This window comes from Botrytis cinerea, chromosome 5 (assembly GCF_000143535.2).
Source record: "Botrytis cinerea B05.10 chromosome 5, complete sequence".
Taxonomy (NCBI): Eukaryota; Fungi; Ascomycota; class Leotiomycetes; order Helotiales; family Sclerotiniaceae; genus Botrytis; species Botrytis cinerea.
The window spans coordinates 698964-724776 of record NC_037314.1 but is presented as its reverse complement, the minus strand read 5'-3'; the positions used below and the strand labels follow the sequence as shown (position 1 = coordinate 724776).

The following is a 25813-nucleotide window of genomic DNA, read 5'->3' as shown; positions in this document are numbered from 1 at the left end:
TGGTGAAACTTTCGGACTGCACATGTTTCCTGACGATGAACAATAAGGGAGGTCCAAGCTTTCTCCAAGCTTTCTCCAGACTCTCGTCTCGTCCTTTCGCGAACCACAACTTCAAAAACTAGTTACAGAACATAACCATCTACTAAGGAATGCTCTTATAACAATACTTTACAATCTTTGATCAATAACTTACCATCAACAGCACTAACTCAAGTTAAACTCACAAGATGTCTACCCCAGCGGCGAAACGTCGTCGAATTGAAGCTGCAAGTACTCTCCAAAAACCCTTTCGATCACCTTTCAAGACCCCATTCAAATCTCCTCTGATTAAGGGCTCTCCAAATACTCGAGCTTCCACTGCCGCCGCTGCAGCTTCCACTCCCTCACTCTCCAAGACTTCGACTTCTTACCCTGTCGTGAGCATTCCATCTCCAAATACTGCGATTCGCACCAAGAAATCCTTCACATCGCCCATTTCAGCAGCAGTTATTAATGCTGACCCGGATATTGCGCCACTACTAAAGGAGCAGAGGGAATTAGAGAATCTGTTGAAGGAAGTGAAGGAGAAACTGGATACGGCAGAACAGGCGAAGAAGATTGAGAGGGGTAGTAAAGCTAAAGATGAAAATGGAAGTGGAGAGATTGATGGGGAGTTGGTAGATTTGTGTGAGAAGTGGAGAAGCGCGAGTAGATTGGCAGCAGAAGAGCTATTTGGGCAGGTTAGAGATAGGGTTAATAGGTATGTCACTCCATGCTCGGGCCACAAGAGTTGTGCTGACATTGTTGGATGTGCAGGATGGGTGGACCAAGAGCTTGGAAGGAAATGCAAAAGAAACAACATGAATACCAAAACAATTGGGATCAAGATGAAGCCAATAATAATGGTAACAATAACTCTGATGATGAGGAAGAGGAGAGTAAGGACAAAGAAAAACGAGACCTCTATGCAGAATATAGCATTGACCCCGAAACGGAGAATGAGAAAGCACAGAGAGCGCCAGGTCTCGGAGACACTGGAGAGAATCCCGGAGAGGAAGATGTAGGTTCATTGGTGTTTGATCTGACATGTCACTAATTAGTACAGGAATTTACAATGGCAATGATGCTGAGAACATTAAATGTAGATTTAGCGGTGATTGGGTATGATAGAGAACAACAGAGATGGACTGATTGAGTGACTAGTGGCCGTTGTTGCATACTATCATAAGCAAATAAATTTTGCTCTCGAAGAACAACTTGCGCCGTCATCTCTTGCTGTAAGATCAATACTATTTTACTCTCATGTATAGTATTGCTTCAATGTTGTGGTATTCCAATGGCGAAAAGGAAGGCAAAAGGTCTCCATGGTATGATTAGCCAGCCACCCTTAGCTAATTGGTGCTGGTGAGAATACGAAGCCACTTCTTCAGTTGCTGTTTGAGATCAAGGGAAGAAAGATGAGGTTAATAGAATGAGATGCACATAAGTGCCTTTGCTGGGTCATTATATAGATGCTCTATAATAAAAGACATTTATCTTTTCTTCTTGGAGACTTGCAGGCAGGGTGCAAAAACAGTCTTCCTCGATGAAACTGCGAATTAAAAATCACAGAAGTTTTACTAGCATGCATACACACAGTGATTTGTCTTAAACGGTAGTCTATGTCTGTCGATGGCGGAGTGCCTTTATGGTAGGACTAATGAATAGAACTGAACAGTGATGATGATCTGGTGCAGTCTAGCAAAACATGGGATATGTATTAAAATATAAGGGGAAATTTATCCTCATACTTGTTTGAGTGAACATCCCTCTACATCTAATAGGACTTATCTAAATTTCTCTCCGTTACACCCACGATCCAAATTTGCCCAACCAATACTTGCATCCCTACTGCTGGTTTCATTAAATAACACCAGACAGGAATGTAGTAGTGACGAGACATACCCCAGTCTTCTGAGCAGTATTTCTCGCAAACTGCCTATCTCGTCTTCGTCCTTGCAACAACACTCTGTGTGGTCGTCTTTGAAAACATCATCTCCGCACTACCAATTCCATCCCCATTTTCCTCCTGCGTAGTCACTTTCGACATCATAACTTCCTCACTACCACCTCCACCTCCACTCTCACTTCCCTTCTTCGTGTCCTTTTCTGCAGTCTGCGCCTTGACTTTCTTCTCGACCTCAGCCATTCTCTCCTCCATCTTCATCTCTCGCCTCAACTTCACCTCCAATTCCTTTTTCTCCGCATCAATCACTCTCCTAAATCGGGAGCACGTCAGTAGGTAGCCAACTCACGACCAATACAACAGAAAAAAACAAAAGCCCCGCCAAAACTCACCTCACATCCCTCGCCATCTCTCTCCTCAATCTCTGCTGAACCTCCCGTCTAACCTCCTCCCTAATATCCGCAACCGCCTCAGCAATCAACCCAACCTCCCCCCCACTCCTCTTCATCTCCGCTCTAATCTCCCCCTTCAACTCCCTCCCAACATCCCTTCTCACATCCCCTTCCATTTTCAATCTCAATTCCGTTCGCAACTGGGCTCGCACGTATTGTGATATTTGTTCCGAGATGATTCGGAGTTCGTCTCTGCTATCCTCTCCCTCTCCAGCACCAACAGCAGCAACTCCTTCATCCTCACTCCTAATCATAAACTCAACACCTTCTCCCTCACAAATTCCTCGCAATCTATGCGGTCCGAGATGCAGTAATTGCGAAATTATACGTTTTCGTTCCTTGGCCTCTGCATTGATAATATCATTTCCATGTTCTATTTTTACGCAGATGAATAGTATCGTCGCTATGAATATAGGGAATGTAAGGCAGATGGCGAAAAGTGTGTTGTCAGACGTCGTTTCCATTTCTAATTTATTCTGGAATGATTAAGCGTTTGTTGGGTTTTGGTGGTCTGGTCTTTTGGTAGTTTAGGAAGTTGGAGAAGAAAACTGGGGATTTATGTCAAATTTATAAATTGTCTTGCAAGAATGCAAAGTCCTGCAGGAAATGTGTCTTTCTGATTATGAGACTACGTCGCTCAGTATTGCTAGGGCTTACGTACGGTGGATGAATGGGTAAATTCACTGCTTTTAGATGAATCGTGGTACGGCCCAATCCAACCTGCAAAAGTTTAAATAAAAATAGCACAATTTGGATGCGCTTTATGACAGAAGATGGCGATGAAACATGCCAAAAGACAGCTAGGTTGAAGCCCAGAAGTTTTTTGATACATCCGACACTCAAATCATGTAAAGTTTGCTTGATATTGTTGGGATAGCCTACTATGCATCATCACCTCCTTCTCCAAACTCATCATCCTCATCCTCTTGACTGTTCTCTCCATCCTCATCTTCTTCCCCTCGAATGAATGGCACAAATCTGAAATCAACAAAGCTAACACCACCGCCATCTACCTCGACCATAAATTGTAAGCTCAAAACGCCTTGCTCATCCCCTCTTACGCTAACTTTACTTGCTAGTCTCATAGCGTCCCCAGCAGCTTTCACCATATCGAAGCGATAACTTTGAAACCACCTTTCTTTAACAGTAAAAGTTTCCAATAATTCTCTACCTTTAGAAAAGTCAACACTAGCGCTCCCCAAATGGCCAGAAGCAGATAAGCTGAAATAGGGATTTGAAGGAAGGGCAAGAATATCAAGTCGAGTTGGAGTCATGTTATTTAACTCTTGAATAGCATCGAAAAGCCATCGAGCTTGTGTAATGATTTTGACTTGCATCGCATTTCGTTGAAATGGGATTTCTTCCGAGTCTTCTGGTTCATAGGTATTAAGGTTACAAGTTGTAGTGACACCCGCTTCTTCGAGAATAATACTGAAAGGAGATCCTGTTCCAGTATAAGAGAATCGACATACGCCCGCCATTCCTAAAGCTTGATTGCTGAATGCATTTTGTCGATTGGGACGAATATTACTATTATATCCTTCATTTTCGGGTCTGGAAAATCGTGAAGTAGCATCTGCTGCGCCGAAAATTTGTAAAGTTTCGAGCAAGGCGGAAAGCGATATTTGAAAGACAGGTAAATCATTTGAGGGTGCATCTTCTTCTTCATTCTCTTCAGGATTCGATTCGGGAAGAGTGCAGTTGAAAGTGGTAAATAAGGCTTTGTCAAGAAAAACAATTCCTATAAAAAAGAAGTTACAAGGCGAACTACGTCCATTGAACTATGGGAACTAACCTTGCATTACTCTAGATTCTTCAACCGCAAATCGAATACCTTCGGTACTAATTTGAACTTGAACTTTGGTTGCGAATCGTATAGTATTGAGTAATTGGAAGAGCTGCCGGGCGGAACTGGAAACGGCTTTGAAGATTGGCACTGCCTGCTCTTCGTGAACAGGCGGAGTCGACATTGTGAAGATAAAGAGAGAGAATTGGTGGATGGTTTATCCAAAAGGAACTGTTGTAGAGAAAATTGAATATTTTATCGGCGAAATCAAATGTGAGAATTGTATTAACTCCTTTGCTTTTTATATCATCCAGCTATTGTACAAAAATGCGATAACGTAGTATGTTCGTCTCGATGATGGAGGGGTATCTTAAACATAAACTCCAACCGCACAGATCATATAAACTGAGCCAAACCTACTTAATATTAGTACCTGGAGGAGGAAGAAGAATATTTGACTACAACATACGCAATGGCTGCTGAAGCAGGAAGTCCAAGTAGTGGCAGAGTGAGAGCTGATCGGTCTAGAATGAATTGTTAGTTACAAGCCTGCTGATATAATTTTGGAAAAGCATACTGAGACCAAACAATCCAGAAAGAAGAACTCCGATGCACAATAATGAGAATCCCAAGGAGAACTGGCTGTCTTTTCCAACGGTAGGGATGAAGGGATTGCCAACGGCACTTTCCCAAACTCCGTGTAATGAGGACTCCATATGATAAGTTTGAAAGATGTGTACTGGTGAGTAAATTTGAATCGACTATTTGCGAGAGGTCAAGTAGAATTCAAGAAGGAATCGATTGACTGATTGTTATTGTCTCTGCTATGTACAACTGCAGTAGTCTGAAATCAATTGATATAGCTCAAAGCTTACGACACCTGTGGAAAGCATCAGCAATCTGGCTTCACATCCTGGAATAGTTTAGCGTCGGAAAAAAGCTCCTCCGATGGACCCAGAACCACTAATGCACTTCAGCCACTCGAGCCACTCGAGCCACTAATTGGAGCCACTAAGATGATTACATAATGAAGGGAACCTTGATGATCAACTTCTCCAGGTTTCTTACATTGAACGTACCTCTTTCCATCTCTTTCCCCTCCTTCCCATTAATATTCCACCGTTTTTGGCAACGACGATATACTTCAATCTATCAAGAGAAATAGAGTTGGCAAGAAGCAACAGCAGTATTGATCCTGATTTATTATCTATTTTGATATTATAGAACTACAGTAAGCCACTCCTCAATCTACATACAATTGATCAGAAGTTGCTAACATGGCTCCCCAAGATATCGATAGCGATTTGGGCAAATATTGGAATACAACAGGCCCTAGAAGACCACGTACTCAGTTATCACGGTCTAGCATTGAGAAAGCACCTAATCCCACAGAACGTACTGTGTCAGGAGAATCAAGCCTAGACTCTCTAACACCCTCAGAAGAATCGATTTCAGATTTCGAGGACACGGATCAAGAAGATACTGAATCCAACACAGTCATGGGTCCAAATCTTCAAGATACACCAAAACGAAAAGCTGGTACAGAAGAGTCGCTCTCAAATTCCCAAAATGCGCCAAAGCGAAAGGCTACAGAGGAGCCCCCTAGTTTTCCCGTATCTTCCAAAAAGATGAAAATGAGTGAAACCGAATTGACCGAAAATTTAAAGAAGGCGAATGCAGAACATCCTGCCAACATCAACATTATACCTTTTCCAGAAAAAGTGAGTATGCTAATGCGATCAATCATCAGTCTTTCCGTCTAACAATATTTAAGCCCGCAGTGATCGAAGAACGAGAGGGTGAAATTGATTTTCGAGTTGTTAATAATGACGATACGAATGAGAGTACTATAATTCTCTCGGGACTGAAAGGTATTTTTCAAAAACAATTGCCCAAAATGCCAAAGGAATATATTGCTCGTCTGGTCTATGATCGGAATCATTTATCTATGGCGTTGGTAAAGAAAGCAACACTGGAAGTATTAGGAGGGATAACATATCGACCATTTGATGATCACGAGTTTGCGGAGATTGTTTTTTGTGCTATATCATCCGATCAGCAAGTCAAAGGATATGGTGCGCATCTCATGAACCATCTCAAAGATTATGTCAAAGCTTCTTCCAAAGTCATGCATTTCCTCACCTACGCCGACAATTATGCCATTGGATACTTTAAGAAACAAGGATTTACCAAAGAGATTACTCTACCGAAACCTCTCTGGATGGGTTACATCAAAGATTATGAAGGTGGAACAATCATGCATTGTGAAATGGTTCCCAGAGTTCGTTACCTTGAGTCAAACCGCATGATCGTTAAGCAAAAGGAGGTAGTCAATGCGAAGATTCTCGCCTTTAGCAAATCAGACGAAGTCCACGCACCACCCAAACAATGGAAAAATGGCGCTTTTCCAATCGATCCCATGTCTATCCCCGCCATCCGCGCCTCTGGTTGGACACCCGCCATGGACGAATTAGCTCGTCAACCTCGCCATGGACCGAATTATGCACAACTTTCTCGCCTTTTGAGTTCGCTCCAAAATCACCAGAAAGCTTGGCCATTCAAAGCTCCTGTCAATGGAAATGAAGTTGCAGATTACTACTCGGTAATTACGAACCCGATGGATTTTGAAACCATGGAAAGAAAACTCGATCAGGATTCATATGAGAAGCCAGAAGATTTTGTCGCCGACGCAACGCTAGTTTTCTCCAATTGTAAAAAATACAACAACGATTCCACGCCATATGCAAAGTGTGCAAACAAGGTGGAAAAATACATGTGGAGTCTCATCAAAGAAATTCCAGAGTGGTCTTATCTTTTGGATAATTAGTCAATTGATGTGATGTATTTGGTTGAACTTCAGGCGTTGTTGGGTTTGAACTAGGAAAGCGAAAATTTGCAAATAGAACGGTATGAAGACTATGATAGGAAATAACATGGACAAGTTAGAATAAGATGGATTGGAATGACGGAGTATGGGATGGATGGGATGGGATGGATAGGTTTGGATAAACCAATTCCCTTGAATAGACAGACGTTTGATATTTTATAATGTGGAAATTAAGATAAACACAAACAGCACGATACCTATCTATGTATTTTTTTTTTTTTTTTTAAAAAAAAAAAAAAAAAATATCTAATATCTAATCATATACAATCTTAACTCGTAGACCTAGATCTAGATACATTACATTCCAATCTTACACTCACATCACATATCAAAAAAAGGATAATCGGTCGATTACGCGAATTGGATACATAGTTCACATAGTTCACATATATATCTAGAATAGCCGCGTTCTCATTCTCATTCTCATTCTCATTCTCATTCTTCCCAGCCGACCGACCGACTACACCGACTCGATAGCGAAGATGAAAATTAATTAAATAAATAAATGAACAAATATTTATCGAAATAAAAACATTTTGGGTTCTGAGAATAAGAAGAAAGGGAGGGAGGAGATGGGATGGGATGGGATGGGTTATTATTGTATTTTTATTCTTATTCTTATTTTTTTATTCTTTTTCATGAGCTGGGTATGGGGTATGGGATATAGGATATAGGGCATGGAGAGGAGATGAGAGGAGATGAGAGGAGAGGAGAGGAGAAAGTCTAGATCTTGTGATTTATAATATAATATAAATATGAGAATATGTATAGATAGTAAATGGATAGATAGTAAATGGATAGATATATGAGATAAATATCCTTCTTTTCTTCTACTCTTCTCCCCATCTCATCCCACCTCATCCCTTCTCAAATCCCCTCCCTCCAAAAAAAACCCCCCCTATAAACCCATAAAACTCATTAGAATAAACAGAATAAACGGAATAAACAAATACCAATTAACATCACCCACTATTCTCCTATTTTCCTATTCTCCTATTTTCCTATTTTCCCCTCATCCTATCCCCTCCCGTTCCCTTCCCTTCCTTTCCTTTCCTTTCTCTCTCTCTCTCTCTCTCTCTCTCTCTCTCTCTCTCTCTCTCTCTCTCTCTCTCTCTCTCTCTCTCTCTCTCTCTCTCTCTCTCTCTCTCCCCATCCACCCATCTATCTCTCTCTCTCCCTCTCTCTCTATCCATCCATCCATCAATAAACACACCTACCTACATCTTCGCACCTCTCAAAACTTATTCATATACCATCATCCCAAAGTACATTATTACAAACAAGCTACCCACAAATTTGCACTTTTCCTATTTACATTCGCCTCTTCATTCACCTCCTCATTCTCATCAACCTCATCAACTTCACCCCAAAGAAACAAAAAGCAAGTTAAGAATCGAGATAAGTATAGATAAATTTGTATATTGAATACTAGTACTATAAGAACCAGGTAGATATACTATTCCTCTCATCCCCCATCTTCCATCTCCATCTCCTTCTCCTCCCTCCTCCATTTCATCTCAATTCAATCCCACTCATTCCATCCTATCCATCCTATGCACTACAAACCAAACAACAATAATAAACTAATATAGAGAGAAGTAAATAGATGCCAATGCAACTTAATACCCCCACCAATCCCCAGTCCCCAAGTCCGACACCTAACCATATCCTACCCGCTTCCCCACCACCCATATGCTAAAAACGCCATGCTTGAGACCTCCATTGAAAAATAATATGAAGATATGTAATTCCATTCCATATAAACGCCGATATGAATGTATGTAAGTGTGATGAATGCCCCCCGACCTTAAGTTGCTATGAATAATTCCTATCCCAGGAAAATCAAGTAATGAATACTAGAAAAGTCTCCTCACATCACTACTATGAAGAATAATCTTCATATTCAGGAACATATCGATTTCCATGAATACTTCTAAGAACATCCGGATGCCTTCTTGCATATAGATAACGATGTTCTCTACTAGCATCAGCTCTTCTCATAACTGCTTGTTCAATATCCCTTCTTCTCATAATTGTCTGTTCGACAGATTCCCTTGGACCATCGCTTCCAGCATGCATTCTTGAAAAAGACATATTTGATGCGTCGATATGTCCAATGTCAATATATCTCGAAGGAATTTGTCGACCATTGGATGAATCGAAAAGGGGTGTTAAATTCGTCGTTCTCGCATGGCTTGCATGACTTGCACGCTGAGCTGATGGGTGTGCAACATAAACCCTCGATCCATTAGGAGCAGGTCTCGTACCCACAATATTGGCATTTGGATTCAAATTGGGATTCGAGATATGCATGCCTCCTGTCTCGTAAGCATCTTTCATCCATTGTTCCCATGCTTCATCCATTGGTGCCGTGATATTGCCAGCTTCTCTTTCAGCAGCAGCAGCTATCAGTCTCTCATTCAATGCAGTTCCCACACTTGTAATTTCGATATCGCTCTCTCCATCATCATCTTCCAAGTCATTATCATCCAATCCTTCCTCTTCCTCTAACTCATCTCCGACTGCTGGCACTGCGGATCGCACAACTGTGGGTCGTAACTCCGGCGATACCCAATCTTCAATTCCATCACCCGTTGTATCCCTGATGACAATTCCTCTTTCTTTTTCAAATCTTTCCTTTGCCCATCTCGTGCCTTCCCACTTTGTCAAGGTAGCAATTTCGTATTCCGTAAGTCTCAGATTATCGAAAGCTCGAAATAGTCGTCTGTGCCACTGAAATCTCGAGAGTCGAACGCGATGCGGCCGGTAAGAATAATCTAAGCCAGGATACTTTGCTTCCTGCGAAGTTAAGTGACCATAGAAACCTTGAGTTTCACAACGAACTTCAGGCACCAGACTTCGCTGCAAGAAGGCTTGGAAATTTTGCGGATCGCCAGCCCTGGGTTTAGGAAACATACACTCGAACACGAGCTGGTCGACAGGACGGCCTTTCATGATGGCTGAGGAGGCGAATTGTACGTCAAAAGTAAGACTGGATTGTACGGCGAGGGAGGCCTTTAACAACTGACCGTGGCGGTGTCCGAGCTGATATGAAGTTCGTGATTATAAAAACTTTAGATACCCCGGGACAATCCTTTGAAGGATGATTGGGCACTAAAGGAGCGGAGGTTCTTTCTTCCAAAGCTTGTGCAATTCAATGGTTTTGACCAAGCCTTTGATTGTCGACCAGAAAAGTAAAAGTGATGATGAATGGTGCAATTGTGTTGAGTGAATCTGGTCTTTCTGCCAATCCAGCGTGAGTGAGAGTTCCGGGCCAATTGTGATTGTCGTATAGTATCCAATGTGTAAATGGTTCACGGATTTCTGGTAGGAATTTGTTGCTGCCGGTGTCGATGATATGACGATCGAACAAAGCTTGGATGTATGTGAAAGAGTAGATGAAAGTTGAGTTGACGAGACCGTTTCAAGAAAGAGGAAAGATTGAGCGTCTTTTCTAGGTATTTGTCTGGTTCTCTTTTTCTTTATAGGTCGACTTCCAAGCTGAAGAGTGAAGGAATGAGTGCGAGGGAGAAATAAATAGCAAATTAAAAAAAGAGCTTTCTTAAAAGAGGCGATGGTGAGATGATGAAGAAGGTCAGAAGAAGGCCAGAAGAAGGTCAGAAGAAGGGTCAGACTGGCGGTGGAGTTTAAGTCGGAGTGGATATTGAGGAAGGAAGCGTGGTGTTGTGGTCAAAGTCAAAGGCAAGGGAAGGGAGGTCAGAGAGGTGAGGGAGTGAAGTCGCAGGTAGTTGTACTAGGTGTGGGAAAAAAGGGTAAGGGTTCGGGCTGCGTTGTACTGCTCTTGAGTGGTGGTGTATGGGTGTTGTGTGAATAAAATCTTCTATGATGAGCTGGTTAGCCTTCTTTTGGGAGCGAGGGGGTTGGATGGATGATGCGTGTAATGAATGCTTGGATGTTTGAGCGCGAGAATAATTGGACCGCTGGGTAATTGGATCATTGGATCACTGGTAGTGCATCGTAAGAAATGAATTAGATTGTTCGCTGTCTGCACGCTCGCTACTTACTTGCGAAGTAGTGGCTCGTATCCTATCTATCGTCTTATCCAGGTCAAATGTCTAATTAGATCGGGAGCAGGTTTGGATGCCGTCGCCGAGTAGATTCGACGAGAGGAGCAGAGCAGGAGTATATGGGCAGTTCAGGACATGTCAACTAGTGGAAGCAACAAAAAAAGAGCAGACGTCAGAAGTGTCTAGTATGTCATATGTTTTGTGTGAAGCACTCTAGATGATTCGGATCTGAGACACTTCGTGTGAAAGCCTCGGGGATTTCTTTTCGAATTGCTGCACATCGTACGTTGCTGGCGATGCTGAGGAGATCGTTCTTCCTTCCGCCCCTTTCTTTCTTCTCCTTTCCTTCCATGCACTTATTGTCGTGCTTCTACGGAGTATTCTAAATGACCTCCTGCGGTTGAGGTGGAGCTGAGGGCAAGGTCGCGTGTGGGAACTGGAACCAGAGTCGGGTCCTCGCCTTCCAACACTTTTCTTGCATCAATGGGAAGATGTGAACGAAATGCCGAACCGTGAATAACTAACTACCTCTCGCTATATATGCATCCGCAAGAATCCAAGTCGGTATACTGTGATATGGCATGTCACCGTCGCGGTCACCAGAGCATTTCCTTGCCCAAACCCATGCCCGATGCTCTACACCTGGATCTCCTATTCGTAGCCAGCCAGTCGATACTCATCAATATGCAGCCCTCTCTTTATTAATACATCGAGACAAGATCAAAGATGCTACCTTACCCAGGTCATCTAACCCTCGTCGATATTGAATTTGTCTATTCTCAGAAATCCAAATGTTCCGAGCGATGCTTGGAAGCTGCTGGGAAGGTTTATTTTCCCTGAACGGTAAACCAACCCCCCCCACCTGAGTTGCAATGCAGTGGGAGTTGCGGTAAGTAAGGTCGATCAAATAGATTGGAATGAAGTGCTTGATTGGAATAGAATTGGAGAATGCACCAAGTTGGGGGGCTGGGCGAGGATGATGGTGATGATGATATTTAGAAGAGAGGTATAAGAACGACGACGGCGACGACAATTACCAAAATGAAAACAATCATAAAGTGTTCACGCGTACGTAGGTATAAAAGAGGAAGTATATACTTCTCTTAAGTTGTGCATTTTTTCTTACATATGCCGATATACAGATCAGTACCAAATACGAGTCGGGAATAGAATGTGCTTGTGCTTGTCCTTGCATAGATGGATACAAAAGTCGGACGTATGCCATAGCGAGGGATAACACAGACACCAGATTCATTCACATAACTCCCTCCCATTGTGCATTCAATAATACATCGCTCATCTATCCACCCATCCATCGCTCCATACAACGTCAAAAGAGCGTGCAAGAATCATCCAGAGAGAGGTCCAAAGGCCACCAAGCCGGCCAAAGTACCGTGATAGACAGGTATTCATCCTCCCTCACAGGTATCAAGTCACATTGGATCCGGCCTTTCTCGCAACCTTTCTACACAACACTCCCAATGCGATCCAGCCAATCTTTGCATGTATTTCCCTTTTCCCTTTTGCCTGAGATTGGATTGGACTGTATCTCGCATGCTCATCTTCGTGTTGTCGTGTTCATTGACGTGGTCATGGTTCCACTCTCCATCGTCTCTCGTCCATCTATCTACCGATCCACGTGCGGTCCAATCCATGCATGCATCAAATGATCCTCTCCGTAGGTAATCATCACCACAGTACCAGAAGTAGACCTCTTTACTCTGCACGCAAAAACGACCCGCTGCCAGTAATATGGACATGTTGAGTATTTGGCCACGTCTTCCCACCCTATCTATCTTCCTGTCGCCCGCAAGAAAGATGAAGAGAATACCCAAGCCAGCCAGCACTCTATCCTCCTATCCTCCTACCTTCCTATCCTATGCCTACACAGTCGGTCGTGTCACCATACACGTTTCCTCTTCCCCGTACCTATCACATCATCACACCACGACCTTCTCATTCTTTATTCTTCGTGCTCCCATCTCCCATCTCCAATCCCATCCATGCCCATACTCACCCTCACACTCACACTCACACTCAATCATACCCAAACCCACACTCCCAACCCAAACCAAACCAAACCAAACCAAACAACCCCTGGACTCACCATCTCACACCCTCGCTCCTCGCCCTCTCCATCTCCATCTCCATCTCCATCTCCCACCTCGCTACCTCCCTCCCACTCACCCCACGATCGATCCCGGCAAATAACCTATGTAACCTATACATGTATGTATATATGTATGTATGTAACCCAAATCAAATAACCCAAGTAAAGAAATGCAAGTCATAAGATCCAATCAATCACTTGATCTTGAACGATCCAGCCCTGTCTACCCGCCCCATCCCATCCCATCCCATCCATCCCCTCCCGCCCTACCAAATCGGATTCTTCAAGATGACTCCGTAAGGTTACGAACGATAGCGATGTAGTAGTAGAAGAATTAATATGTCTGTATACATACTTCGTTCGCAGCTAGCATTAACTATCATATCATATCACATCACATCACATCATATCATTTTTTTCATTCTTTATTACAACCACTAACTAACTAGTATGTAACACTTACACGATACTAAATAATCCATCGTATTGTATGAGTAATAATAAGGTTATGCAAGTAGGTAACCACAAACAAACAAACAAACAAACAAACGAAAACAAACAGCCACGGAGCGCAATACGCAATACCCAATCATCACACTTTTCAAACGAGATCTGAAAATGCGGATGTGGATGAGAGTAAATAATAAGAATGAGCTATAACTATACCGATCCATATAACTATATATATCTCTCGAAGATTATAATAGATATAGATCAGTAGATGAATGGATAGGTAGATAGATAGATAGTAATGAAATGAAATAAAGCAATCAATCAATCGATTCTAATCTCAATCCTAATCTCTATTATAAATCCTAAATTCAAACCTTTATGTTCATTCTTAATTAAGAAATATACCGATATAGTAACTATACATATATATATATATATATATACATACATACATACATCAGAGTAAGGTAAGGTAACTAAATGTAGTAGGTAGATAATTCTCTCTATATATATCTATCAAAGTAATTTAACTGAATGTAGTAGGTAGGTAAATAGATAGATGAATTCTCAAACTATATATATATATATATATATATATATCTACACATCTAACCTTGTACATTTACCTACCTACCTACCTACCTACCTACCGATCTAAGCAGGTGAGTAGACGAGGCGAGCAATAAATTCTTCAAAACTGTGAATAATAAGAATAAATCCCTCGGTATTCTCCTCCCGAATGGAGTATTGCGATATGTGAAAAATCAATAACTCCTCTCTACATCCATCCATCACATGGTATGTAAGTAAGTAATTAATTAATTAGGTAGGTAGGTAGGTAGGTAGGTAGGTAGCTCATACATACTACTCTCTTCCTATCCAGCCAGCTGGCTAGCTGGCTAGCTAGCTATTACCTACCCCTCACTCACACTCACACTCACACTCACCCTCACAATTCTTCATCCCTACCCCCTCACCCCCTCACCCCTCACCCCTCACCCAAGTTCCAACCCCCCAACCAACCAACCCACAAACCCCAGAAGAGCTGGAACTAACCCCCCTCCTCTCCTCTCTTCTCCTCTCCTCTCCTCATATACCACCCCTCCTCCCCCCCACCCATCCTCTCCCACCCAATCATCCACACCCCACCCTTCACATCTCATAATTTCTTACTTGCCTTTCCTTTCCATTCCATTACACCCCCCCCCTAAGGGCTACCCAAACATCGTACTATACATATACATACAACATTATGATGAGATGAGATGAGATGCGACGAGATAAGGTTATGATGATGATGATGATGATGATGATGATGATGATGACGAAATCTACAACCAACATGCATGCAATATTTCATGATCCTTCACTAGCTGAGTTGTGGGGGGAGGAGGAGTGGAGCGAGGAGAGAGGGGAGCTGAGATACTCGTAAAGAAATCCCCCCCCAAAAAACCCCCCCAAATCAGGAAATCCGTAAAAAATTAAAAATAAAAAAAACTCTAAAGATGAGAAACACCATCTCTTCCTTCCCCTCTCCACGTAACCCGATAGCAAGCACACAACATCTACTCCTCAACCCCAGTCCGGAAGTAAGTACCACCCTTCCCTCGAAATCCCATTAGAATCTACTCGTGTCACCATTCACCATTCACCATGCACTTTCCTGCTCTATTCATTCCTCCCTTCTGATACTCTTCTACTTCTCTACCCCGATCTATGTATTCATGATGGAAGAAGAGGGGGCAATACTCTCTCCCATTCCAGAGTCTTCCTTCGAATTGCTCCCTGCGCGAAAAAAAAAAAAAAAAAAAAAAAAAAAAATCACACGTCCCGATTTGCACGCCGAGGTTTACTTTTATAAAACTCTTGCAAAATATAGGACTTCTCTACCAGGCTACATCGAATCATATGAGTATCTGATTACATGATCATACAGTCACAATATATCATAAAGCCATATTAGATATATGAACGTGACCGTGAATTGCAAGTAGCAATAGTTGTATTAATAAAATTACAAACTACCCATCGAGCTACAGAGAATGCTTTCCTTATGTGATATTTCATGATATCACAACACATAAATAGGAATATCTATGCCAAAGCAAATTCTTCCCAACCATATTCTCAAGTATCAAATCAGATAATGTACCGTGTGGAACCTGATACCCATACCGATACCAATACCAATGCCATTTTCCCTTTAAAACACCTTTTTGAATCTTGCCATTCATCCTTTGCCAGCGAACACCAATGCGAAAAGCAAATTCCGGGTATCAAAATTTATCGTAAGAAGCAAATAAGCGACCCGTTCTCTCCTACCAGCCAGCCAACCCCAACTATATTTTCCATCACAATTCCATACTTTCTCCTCTCGGGTCAGAAGACGTGCTTGGTGTAAGATCAATAACCATAGCTTCATCTTTCTCGAGTCCTTCGTCTCTAAATTCATCACCACCCATAACTCCCTCTCCCTCTCCCTCTCCCTCTCCCTCCTCGTTAACACTTCTAAACGACGAAACAAGTACATCCTCCACGACAAGCTCCCCCTGTTTCACCAGCACATCCACCATATGGGCCCCTACCTCATCTCTTCTCACTCCCTCTTCCTCATCATTATCCTCTCCATCTCCATCATCTTCTTCTTCACTCGTACCAAGTACATCATGCCTAAACTCGTCATACTGATCCGCCAATTCCAAATAATCCTTCATCAATACATCAAATTTCCTTTGCAAGTTCTTTAATGCAGACTTATAATCTGTCTCTTCCTCACTCTCACTATCAGAACTCTCAGGCTCTGAATCTGATTCTAGCACTTCGGAATTATCAATAAAACTATCAACTTCATAGTCTTCCTTCATAACAAGTTCGGAATCCTCGTCTTGGGTATCATAAGCCGAGGATTGATAATCAAGATGTGTATTCCCAATCAATTCTCGAGCTCTCTCTTCGTCAACTTCGCTTGCATACTCATCTTCGTAGATACGAGGGATATTTCCAGGAAAATCGGCATCCTCGTAAAAGGGGTCAGTTCCGTTGCCGCAGCCCGTGCAAATCCCGAGCATCAAATCGTCCGTTCCAGCTGCGTTTTCCCAGATCTCATGACCACAATCTCCACATCGAAGGATATTATCAATTGAGTCATATAAGGTGGGATTCTCATCTTTATGAAGATTGCTCTCCTCTGGCAATGTGGAAAATATGTCTTCATCATTTTTGGTGGTGCCGTCTGCTACTAAATCGTTCTCGTCCTTGGGCGCCAAGATATTTTGATCATCGATTGTATCTGCGTTACTGTTTGTTTTAAGAGCGAATAGTTTCGACATACTTTCCAGACTCATTTTAGATCTGAAGGGATTACTCTGACTTGGGGATGATTCCAAATATAACTTGACGTGTTTGTTAACATGGTCGCCGCCGAGCTCAGCAGAGGACTCTACGCTCCGTTGTTCTAAGTCCGTAACAGATTTTGAAGGAGTAGATGATTTCGAAGATCTAGAACACAACGAGTCAGCAACTACACATCAAAAATCTCATGAGACGAAACTATGTGGGGAAATGACGAAGAAGCGGGAACTATTCCTTGAGGAGGAAAAAGTAGAACAGCCGGGAGAAGCTTACGTTGAACCACCCATTTGGAGATCCTCGCTGAGCCGAACGCGTTTCAAAGGTGGTGGACTAACCATATCCGAGGACACTCTTCGTTGAGATAATTGGCGACTTGAACTCGAGTCTGGATTTTTAGTGTCTGATTTTGGTGTCTGGCTGATGCTGATTACACCTGTTTGAGATGGTAGAGGTGAAGATGAGGATACTGGCTCTTGTGACCAGCTAGACATTGACTGTCGAGCGATTCTAGTTGCCCCTTTCTGGAATGAAGTTGGTGTGGAAGGATCACTGTCATTTTCCCATCTGGCTGCTGTCAAAGTGAGCTCCTTAAAATGGTCTGTCGACGTTGGAGAAGATTTGGACGCAGTTGTTATTTGAGTTTGTTGACTTGACATCATAGCCACTTCGGTCGCACGAATAGCAACTAGTCCTCGCATTTCATTATCGTGTCGAAAAACAGAACCAGAGCAATGATCACCAAAAAGAGATTTCATGCTTAATCCTGTGAAGAGTTAGTCTTCAAGAACTTGAGGAATGCTCAAGTGGTGTGAGAGCATGTAGTTACATCGCAAAGGGGGAGGGTCAATTGCGTACCTTCATGCCATTCTTCTTCATCTACAGTACATGGGTACACATCTCTTGGTTTGAATATTTCCACAAGATGACAAAGCTCGGCATATGACGAATGCCGTGAGTATGGAAACGTGATCACCTTGGGGAGTCCGTTTCCAGGAATAGAGTCTCTTTTCTTGTCAAGTATTACAATAGATTTCTGATCCAACTTTCGTAGTAAACATTCACCGAGTTCCTTCAAAGAGATTTGATTAATACCAAATTGCATACCGTCTAATGATATTACCCCTTTTGTGGATGCTAGTTCCGCGAGAAGCATACGTCGAATTTCTTCAATTATGGGCTGATCTGTCTCGGCAAAACTCGTCAAAGTGTTAGTTTAAATCCATCCAGAAAGAAGTGTAAACTCACACTGTCTCTAGGAATTCCTTGACATCATCGAAATCCATGGCGACTTCGTAATCTGGGATTAGATCACCCCAGCCACCTCCAATACCAATTTCTTCTATTTCCGCTCCATCGGGTCCACGGGTGATAAATGGACGTATTAACACAACATCATCCTCCCCATAAACCGAACAGCCCATTCCCTTTTCACAGCTGTGAATTCGTGCGTTTTTATCGGTAGTCAAACAACCTCCTTTTGGGCTATTTCCAACAATACACCCAACCAGAACAGGACCCTCAGGTGCCAAGAAGCGTGATTGACCATCAGATCCTTCTTGACGTAGCGATTGGTATAGTTTGTACTTGTATTTGTCCACGTGAATCTGCGAGTCGAGTGTTCGTGACAGCGCTGCCCAAACCTCTTCATATCCGAACGTCCAGGCCGAAAAGTGAAACTTGGTATTTGGTGGATATTTTCTGACTTTATCAATCATTTCCTTCAGGCCATCAGCCTTTGTAGGAAATGCTAGTGGTCCAGTGTTGCTTGTATCGAGATAAATGCAGTCTAAAGTCTTCATGCCGCTTGTGTATTCGATCAAGAATGGACTTCGTGTCAGATTATTGACAAACCATATTTCCGATCTGACATCCCCAGTATACAAGACGGCGATGTTCTCCTTCTCAAACAAGAACATCACTGCCCCTGTGCAATGATTAGAATCAAACAACGTAACTCTGACTTCATTTTTCGGCGCCAATTCAATTAATGTTGGAGTCTCCAATGGAATCGGTTTCAAAACACTCTTCAAATGCTTATAGGTTCTCTTCTCCTTTTCTAAAATACCCTGCGCCAAGTTCAAGCGGTCTCTTCTCTTCTCGAGTCTCAACAGAATTTCTCTGGTAGCTGCCGAGCAGTAAACAAATGGCAAGTTAACACGATCATTATCAAGTCCCTCAAGATGGTCGCTATGAACATGGCTTAAAAAACATGCTAGCGGAGCAGTTCGACCTATTATTTGGCGAAAATGATCGACTAGGACAATGTCAGTCTACTAAAGCAAGTCGCTCAATGTTTGGTCCGCCATGACGCTTATTTCCTGAATGAAAGATATTTACTTACCACGAATGTCAGGAAACTCGGGCATGTACCCGCCAAATGTTGACATTCTGAAGGATCTATTCCCGCACCTTTCAGATTCAGATGAAATGTCTCATGTGGAGATGATTTCGATCGAACTCTTCAAATGTTTTCAAAAGTTTGAATTGGAGAAGAACAAACAGATGATACTGTTAGGTAAACGCGACAAAAGACGCGCTAAGACAGGCCACCACGTGATTCTACTCTACTTGCCTAAATGAATGTTTCTTTGTGTCCTGTAAGAGAATAGAAGAGAATTGGTGGAATTGGCAATAAACATGGGGCTATCGACCTTTGAATGCTTATGTGTTGATAATCAGTCGAAATGCATGGCACTGTGGTATTGATTCGACAAATCTACGATTATATGTAAACTACGTGTGCGGCTTGCTAGTGTTGCTATCAAACAAAGAGCAAATATAAGACCTCTAAGAATTACTACCTCTACAATCACGAGATCTGGTTTGCCGCCATTGTTGCTCCTTCCTTGAGAAGCTCATCTAGATCCATATCTAGTTCCATACGCTTTTGATCGCTCCTTCTTGCATATTCGTGGCTCATGTCCCATAAGTTTATTCGCTTTTGGAAGGAGTTTTGAACCCACTCTTCAAGAAAGGCATCATGGTCATCAAGCATCTTATTTCTTGCCTTGGTATCCACATCAAGCAGTATCGGAAGTGGATAACTGCTGAGGTAAATATCGTATGGCCTAACCTCAAAAAGGGTACTGCAGGCAAGTGCATTTTCAGTATCAGCATATTCAGCCATATTGGACTGATATTGTTGAATCTCCTGTGAGAAGAAATCACAGAGATCACCGAATTTTCCTTGACAAGGAATCTTCTTGCCATTAACATGTATCATAGGCTTGCGATTAACCTGAAAGAATGAGAAAGTGGTTTCTTGAGTGAAAGGAAGATTGGTTCGTTGGAAGATTGAATGAAATAATTGTGTTTGGTCACTTACTGCGGTTGTCTTAAAATTATTCTTATACTGGGCCCAAAAATGTTCAAGTTTAATTAGCTGATCAGAGTATATCAATCTCTTCCAGATCTCAAGGAACTTGTGCGCTCTTTCGAGCGCTACATTATCTCCCGGCTGATATGGCTCGATAGTGAGCTTGAAGTGTCCAGAGGCATCGTCATGATCTAGGATTATGAGTTCTGAACCAAGCACATGATTGAAAGGAGAAGATGCACTCACGTTCTATTGTAACCCCAAGACCCCTCTGAACGGATTTGAACGAATCGTCCCAGTCTCCTAGAAGGGCACGGAAAAGTGTATTCTTTCTGATGATCACTTCTCTCATGCCTTCAACAAGACCTGTCCTATCCTTTTCTGAGGACTCCCCATCAATAGATTTCATCACTCCTTTGTTCAGTAGTGCCGCTGAGAGCTTTCTTGGCATCTCAGGGCTTGATCCAGAAGGAGTGGTACCGCCAGATATAGCTTTTCGGACAGAAGCGCTTGCGCTATGAGCAGAGGAAAGTCTCGACTGGGCCGATCTGTTACCTGTCATATTGTACACTGGAGGATGACCATTATTGGAACCACTGGAAACTATTTGAGCAGGTGGGGGAGCCATAGAGTAGCTGCCAGTAACCTCCCTTGATGTTTTGTTGATTGGTGGTAAATTGGCTAATGAAGGAACGCCGGGTGGTTTGTTGTTCAACCAAGGGAATAGCTCATTTTTGAAAACAGTATCCCATGCCATTCGATCGGCAAGCCACTAAGTGAAGTCAGTACTAAATTATAAACGATACGATGACAGTTGACCAATGAAATGTAGGTATTTGGAAATAAGGAAACGCCTGAGACTTACGTGCTTTTGAGAACGGTCGCAGTTAGGATGACGCGATCTTACAAGATCTCTGCTAGTTTGCAAAGCACGAAAGAAAACATGTCGGAAATCAACACCGCCCATACTGTATGCTTTCTTTTGCATTTCATCCTCTTTGGTCCCGTAAGTCAATGGGTCATTCTCTCTGGCCCTCACTACATTATTGTTGTCTTTTTTTGTTTCTCCAACCGTCGTTGCTTTGAAATGACGTGGTGACTCTTCAGTTTTGACTGTTCTGCCTCGTGTTGTGGTTCCTTGGGACCTGTTTTGTCGATACCTGTCTCTTCCCATCAGTTCAATCGGAGGCGATCTAGATCTACGACGACTAGTCGCCTCTTCAGTTTGCCAGCTACTACCAATTCGCCCTCTTCTAGAATTATCTTCACCACCACAGCGAGAACGTACAGTGTCAAGGTGATTGACATCTGAAGAGCGGAGTATGTATGATCTAGGAGGCTCGTTGCAGGGAAAGGTACCCCTTTGACGAACTGATGATGAGTTAGCAAATATGCACCTGAATCTAATTCCGTTGGTAAATTTATACAGTTAGATACCCAAACTTTACTTCCTGCCATCCATTGTTGCCACTCTAAACTTTCGCGTGGATATCTTTCCTTCATGTTTACCAATGCCTCCCTGTATGCCGCCAGTACATTTGAATTGCCAGATGCACTAAGAAGCACATCTTCGATCTTAAGTGAAAAGTTAGGCTTCGGTCTGTTTGGGAGAGTTAATGGGCCCTTATCCGGCGAACTCGTAATCTCGCCAGACTCGGAGCGCATCCTCTCATTACTGAAAGATAATTGTGATGTCTTGGGGAGAACACCTGGCCATGGATCGTTTGGAACTGCAATCGTATTAGAAGTGACTTTTATCTACCCAGTCAATTATATTATTTCCATGTAAATGAAATGAAATACTGAAACTCACAGAACTGGGTCCACTGAGCACGCTGTCAGTATTTTCATGCCGATCTGAAGAACCTATACAATACAAAAGAGATAAATGGAGGTTTGCTTACAACGTGATATTCTGTTTTTCCCATTGCCCAAGCTTCAGTACACCCCGGATTTTGCTGGTAAACTTGGGTCAGTATGGCCTGGAACTGTTTTGTAATCTCAGACGTCGGAATTCCGTTTTCCTCTGCTTTTCTGGCCATCAAATCTTGCTTTGTCATGTAAGCTGACTCCATAATTGAAGATTCAAAGTTATCCTGGGGAGACTTGAGACGTATTGGGGAAGTTTTGAAGGGAGACGACATGATTTAAGATCGTTGGTTGTTTTCGAAAAGGTGAATTGTGGTTGTTTGTTTACTTGCACTTTTCTTTTCGCTTCCTGAAAGCGGTAGGTACGTTGCCTCTTCTTGGAACCTCAACCAACGCTCCCTCTTGTTTTGGCTCGTTCAATGCTTTTATCTATATCTATATTTCGAATTGGAAAATTCAGCCCGGGGTGAAACGAGGGAAATGATGATATTGGGCGTAAGTATCACGGACAGAAATGTAAATTGTATAGCTTCTCTCGACCAGCAAGTTTCAAGTGAATATACATACTCAAAACACCTACCTATAATCGAATTAGGAAGCATACTTCTACGACTTCTCTATTCTGATGAAAACTTCGATCAACATACCTTCTTGATTGTTCCTCTCGACTCAATACAGATGTTTGAATTATACTTCAATGTCACAAAGACCATCCCCCACAATTTCAAACGCCAATGTCAAACACGGCAGCCCATTGGCATGCATCCTCCAGAACAAAACCGACTATTGTGGCACCCTCTAAGCAAGGAACCACGGATAAAAAGAACATGCAATGCATCTACCCATCTGGAGCCGTCACAGTAAACATATATCATACATTTAAGGATGAGCTGCATATGAATTAGATAATTTGTGTAACTCCCACAAATCATCACCAAGACTCTCATGTACTACTCGAAGTCATTTTATTTCGTTTACAAAGGGTGAACAGCCTATTCTTGCCTACCCATTGATTCGCCTAACACAAACAACTCGCCCAAAATAATAAAAAGTTCTGTAAATACCATGAAGTCAAAGCAATCCATTCATTCATGAAGGCCATACGCTATATCTGCAATATTAATGCAACCTCCCTGTCCATGAACTCCATAGCTGCCTGCCAAGCTAACAATGTAGCTGAAAAAACTCTCAATCCCTTTTATTAATATAGTCATTGTTAAGGGTAACTGTATAAGAAAAGACTATTCTTCTTCCCCATCATCATCCCACCCATCCTTTTCTCTCCGAACGAATTCGCTCATAATTTCAGGCTTGAAGATCGAGCTACCCTCATCCTTTGCACGAGGCACTTTGCCCAAATTCCGTTCATCATCAAAAACTGCCCCAATATTTTTGATCCACTTTTGACGTTTTTCCATCAATGATTTGGTCATGTCACCAAGACCTGGTCTTGCTGTGCCAGCAGCGCCATTGGCAGCTTGACTACCACCACCAGCACCGCCAGCTTTCTTACTCTTTTTCGTTTTTCCGATTGTGCGAGATCGTTTGGTGTAGGCTGCATTTACTTGGCCGTCAAGATCTTCAAGAATAGTTTGATATTCTTGATGAGCCATACGCTCCTTCGTGATTTCCTGTAATCGAGCCTTACGTGCACCGTTGATAATCGATTGTTCTTTGAGTTTGGCTTGGAGGAAACGCAGACGTGCGGCTATCTCGTCATCAAAATGAGAATCGTAATCGGGTTCGGCATCAGGGGGTAGAAACCCAATATGTCGAAGCTCTTGTTTAATCCTTTCATCTATTTGCGCATGGTCAAGCTTCGGGTGGGTTGCTTTCTTCCATGATTCTGATGCTGATTCGGCCATAAAAGTTGCAGGGGGTAATGGAGATGTGTCACTATGCTGGCTTGGTTCCCCCACGTCGCCGTTCATTTCACCATTGAAACTACCTTCGCCATTGCTCATACCATTCGTCATAGGTTTATCTTCAGAAGGAGCTGCTCTGTTTTCCGGTCTTAAAGTTGCCAATAATCTCGATAACATTGGACCAGCAGAAATTTGATCCGTCTCCGCTATGGCATCATCAATTTCATCAATACTTCCACGGGCTTGATTTGGAGGTAGTTTATCTCGCCCTTGATTTGGTGTATCAACTGACATGGCGCCATCTTCCTCTGCCCAGATTTCGGTATAGTGCTTCTTTCCACGTCTAGGAATCATGAACGGATTCACACGATCACCACGTTCACGTAGAAAGGCGAGATCCTCTTCTGTGAAGGGTCGAAAGTATGGCTCCAGATATGTCGCAAAAGTATTAGCTTGTACTTGGTTTGTGGGTTTCGTGTTGCTGAAATCTTTGTCAGGTGGTGTTCCAGGGATAAGATCATGAAGATCATTCCTCGGATAGGCTGCTACAGAATAAACCTTCTTCTTTTCTTCTTCACTCATCCTGGGGTCTCCAGGTTTTATTTTTGTAATTTCGTAGACCGTTGGATCGGGAAAGGTAGATGGATCCGCTCCAAATGTCTGGTAATTGGCAATTTTGGGCGCTGGTGGAGGTTGGTGTTCATCGGAGCTGGATTCGTCTTCGGCAGTGCCATTTGGTTTTGTATCTGCGTTCATGCCTGCGGTTGGTGTTGCAGGAGCCGGTGGTGAGAGTGACGAGCTTATTGAATCATTGTCTCTTTCTTTTGATACTTTTCTGTGATGTTTATGTGTATGGTCACGGCTTGGAACGGCGACTTCTGCAAGTGAATTGAATTAGCGAGGTACGGTCTGAAGTAAAGCTCAAAACCAATACTATACTGATTTTTATACCGTATTGAAAGATGACTTACCTATATTGGATCCATCTTGTGGTGCTAAACCATGGGCACCATGTGTCAATGGGCGCTCTTCTCTAGCACTACTGACATCCTTTCTCTTTTTGATTTTGTGAGCCTTATGTCTCCCACGCTCATCTTCATCCGCCTGGTCTCTCCTCATTCTTTCTTTCAATTCTTCGTCTCGCTTTTCAATTTCCAGTTCCTCGTTCCGATCCTTTCTTGATTGTGCCAGAACTCGCATCCCCTTGTCGCATACCGCAGCACGTTCATCTATGCTTGCAGCTAGTCTCTCCATACGTTGCATAAGAGCCTCGAGCTCTCGTGAGTTGGGAATTGCGGAAGCATGTTGGTCGACAATCTCATCTGCTACGGAAGTCCTAAGAATACTAATTGGAATTTGTGTGTAGGGAGTTTTCCCGGCATCAGAAGGCGCGACTGAGCTCGCTGTACCAACTAGGCTTGGTGTTGTGTTTCGACTTCGGGATTGGCGGGGATCTCGACCTTTCTTTCCTGTTCCTTTCTGACTTGCCATGGGGGGCATTTTAATGATAGCTACAGGTGTATGAATGTGATGTAGAAATGGACTTCGAGCCTCTAGAATCCAATCAGAGCGTTTGTCTATTGTGTTAGATTGTTGAATATCGGTAGGGCCTTGACATCAGTTTGATTTGGAAGAACTAGTTTATGTAGTAGGAATCAATCAGTATTGAATATAAAAATTATGGACAAATATCAGACGCTATGAATATTGTTTACTTTCTTGTCAGATATGAAGTTGGATAGGTCGTGATGCTTGCTTACCTAGTTGAATTA

At 42.6% G+C, this 25813-nt stretch overlaps 9 protein-coding genes across 11 annotated transcripts; 2 read left to right on the top strand and 7 right to left on the bottom strand.

Moving 5' to 3' along the window:
• Window position 1: 1 nt before the first annotated feature.
• Window positions 2–1589, top strand: BCIN_05g01910 (hypothetical protein). The gene is made up of 3 exons (XM_001548191.2): window positions 2–739; window positions 796–1039; window positions 1085–1589. The coding sequence occupies exons 1-3, from the start codon at window positions 228–230 to the stop codon at window positions 1172–1174; spliced, it is 846 nt and encodes a 281-aa protein (XP_001548241.1). The 5' UTR covers window positions 2–227; the 3' UTR covers window positions 1175–1589.
• A 138-nt stretch (window positions 1590–1727) lies between these two features.
• Window positions 1728–2925, bottom strand: BCIN_05g01900 (hypothetical protein). Its single transcript, XM_001548190.2, has 2 exons — window positions 2317–2925; window positions 1728–2237 (listed from the first exon to the last, which is right to left on the bottom strand). The coding sequence occupies exons 1-2, from the start codon at window positions 2838–2840 to the stop codon at window positions 1958–1960; spliced, it is 804 nt and encodes a 267-aa protein (XP_001548240.1). The 5' UTR covers window positions 2841–2925; the 3' UTR covers window positions 1728–1957.
• Window positions 2926–2983: 58 nt separating this feature from the next.
• Window positions 2984–4394, bottom strand: BCIN_05g01890 (hypothetical protein). The gene is made up of 2 exons (XM_024692872.1): window positions 4172–4394; window positions 2984–4117 (listed from the first exon to the last, which is right to left on the bottom strand). Exons 1-2 carry the CDS (start codon window positions 4344–4346, stop codon window positions 3258–3260), a joined length of 1035 nt encoding a protein of 344 aa, XP_024548654.1. The 5' UTR covers window positions 4347–4394; the 3' UTR covers window positions 2984–3257.
• Window positions 4395–4409: 15 nt separating this feature from the next.
• Window positions 4410–5043, bottom strand: BCIN_05g01880 (hypothetical protein). The gene is made up of 3 exons (XM_024692871.1): window positions 4740–5043; window positions 4632–4686; window positions 4410–4578 (listed from the first exon to the last, which is right to left on the bottom strand). Exons 1-3 carry the CDS (start codon window positions 4876–4878, stop codon window positions 4533–4535), a joined length of 240 nt encoding a protein of 79 aa, XP_024548653.1. The 5' UTR covers window positions 4879–5043; the 3' UTR covers window positions 4410–4532.
• Window positions 5044–5237: 194 nt separating this feature from the next.
• On the top strand, window positions 5238–7249 carry BCIN_05g01870 (hypothetical protein). Its single transcript, XM_024692870.1, has 3 exons — window positions 5238–5393; window positions 5453–5883; window positions 5937–7249. Exons 2-3 carry the CDS (start codon window positions 5662–5664, stop codon window positions 6987–6989), a joined length of 1275 nt encoding a protein of 424 aa, XP_024548652.1. The 5' UTR covers window positions 5238–5393; window positions 5453–5661; the 3' UTR covers window positions 6990–7249.
• A 1203-nt stretch (window positions 7250–8452) lies between these two features.
• On the bottom strand, window positions 8453–11589 carry BCIN_05g01860 (hypothetical protein). 3 transcript variants are annotated; one of them, XM_024692869.1, is made up of 2 exons: window positions 11075–11589; window positions 8453–11014 (listed from the first exon to the last, which is right to left on the bottom strand). In XM_024692869.1, the coding sequence occupies exon 2, from the start codon at window positions 10002–10004 to the stop codon at window positions 8931–8933; it is 1074 nt and encodes a 357-aa protein (XP_024548650.1). In that variant the 5' UTR covers window positions 10005–11014; window positions 11075–11589; the 3' UTR covers window positions 8453–8930. The 3 variants fall into 3 exon arrangements, with proteins under 3 accessions (XP_024548650.1, XP_024548651.1, XP_001548237.1); XM_024692868.1 differs by having other exon boundaries at window positions 8453–10890; XM_001548187.2 differs by having other exon boundaries at window positions 8453–11589.
• Window positions 11590–15549: 3960 nt separating this feature from the next.
• BCIN_05g01850 (hypothetical protein) lies at window positions 15550–19464 on the bottom strand. Its single transcript, XM_024692867.1, has 5 exons — window positions 19333–19464; window positions 18237–19245; window positions 17847–18187; window positions 17265–17754; window positions 15550–17138 (listed from the first exon to the last, which is right to left on the bottom strand). The coding sequence occupies exons 1-5, from the start codon at window positions 19376–19378 to the stop codon at window positions 15992–15994; spliced, it is 3033 nt and encodes a 1010-aa protein (XP_024548649.1). The 5' UTR covers window positions 19379–19464; the 3' UTR covers window positions 15550–15991.
• Window positions 19465–19608: 144 nt separating this feature from the next.
• On the bottom strand, window positions 19609–22526 carry BCIN_05g01840 (hypothetical protein). The gene is made up of 7 exons (XM_024692866.1): window positions 22212–22526; window positions 22121–22133; window positions 21735–22037; window positions 21173–21678; window positions 20554–21079; window positions 20317–20498; window positions 19609–20229 (listed from the first exon to the last, which is right to left on the bottom strand). Exons 1-7 carry the CDS (start codon window positions 22449–22451, stop codon window positions 19801–19803), a joined length of 2199 nt encoding a protein of 732 aa, XP_024548648.1. The 5' UTR covers window positions 22452–22526; the 3' UTR covers window positions 19609–19800.
• A 547-nt stretch (window positions 22527–23073) lies between these two features.
• Bcngg1 lies at window positions 23074–25786 on the bottom strand. The gene is made up of 2 exons (XM_001548181.2): window positions 25013–25786; window positions 23074–24919 (listed from the first exon to the last, which is right to left on the bottom strand). The coding sequence occupies exons 1-2, from the start codon at window positions 25539–25541 to the stop codon at window positions 23418–23420; spliced, it is 2031 nt and encodes a 676-aa protein (XP_001548231.1). The 5' UTR covers window positions 25542–25786; the 3' UTR covers window positions 23074–23417.
• Between the last annotated feature and the right edge of the window lie 27 nt (window positions 25787–25813).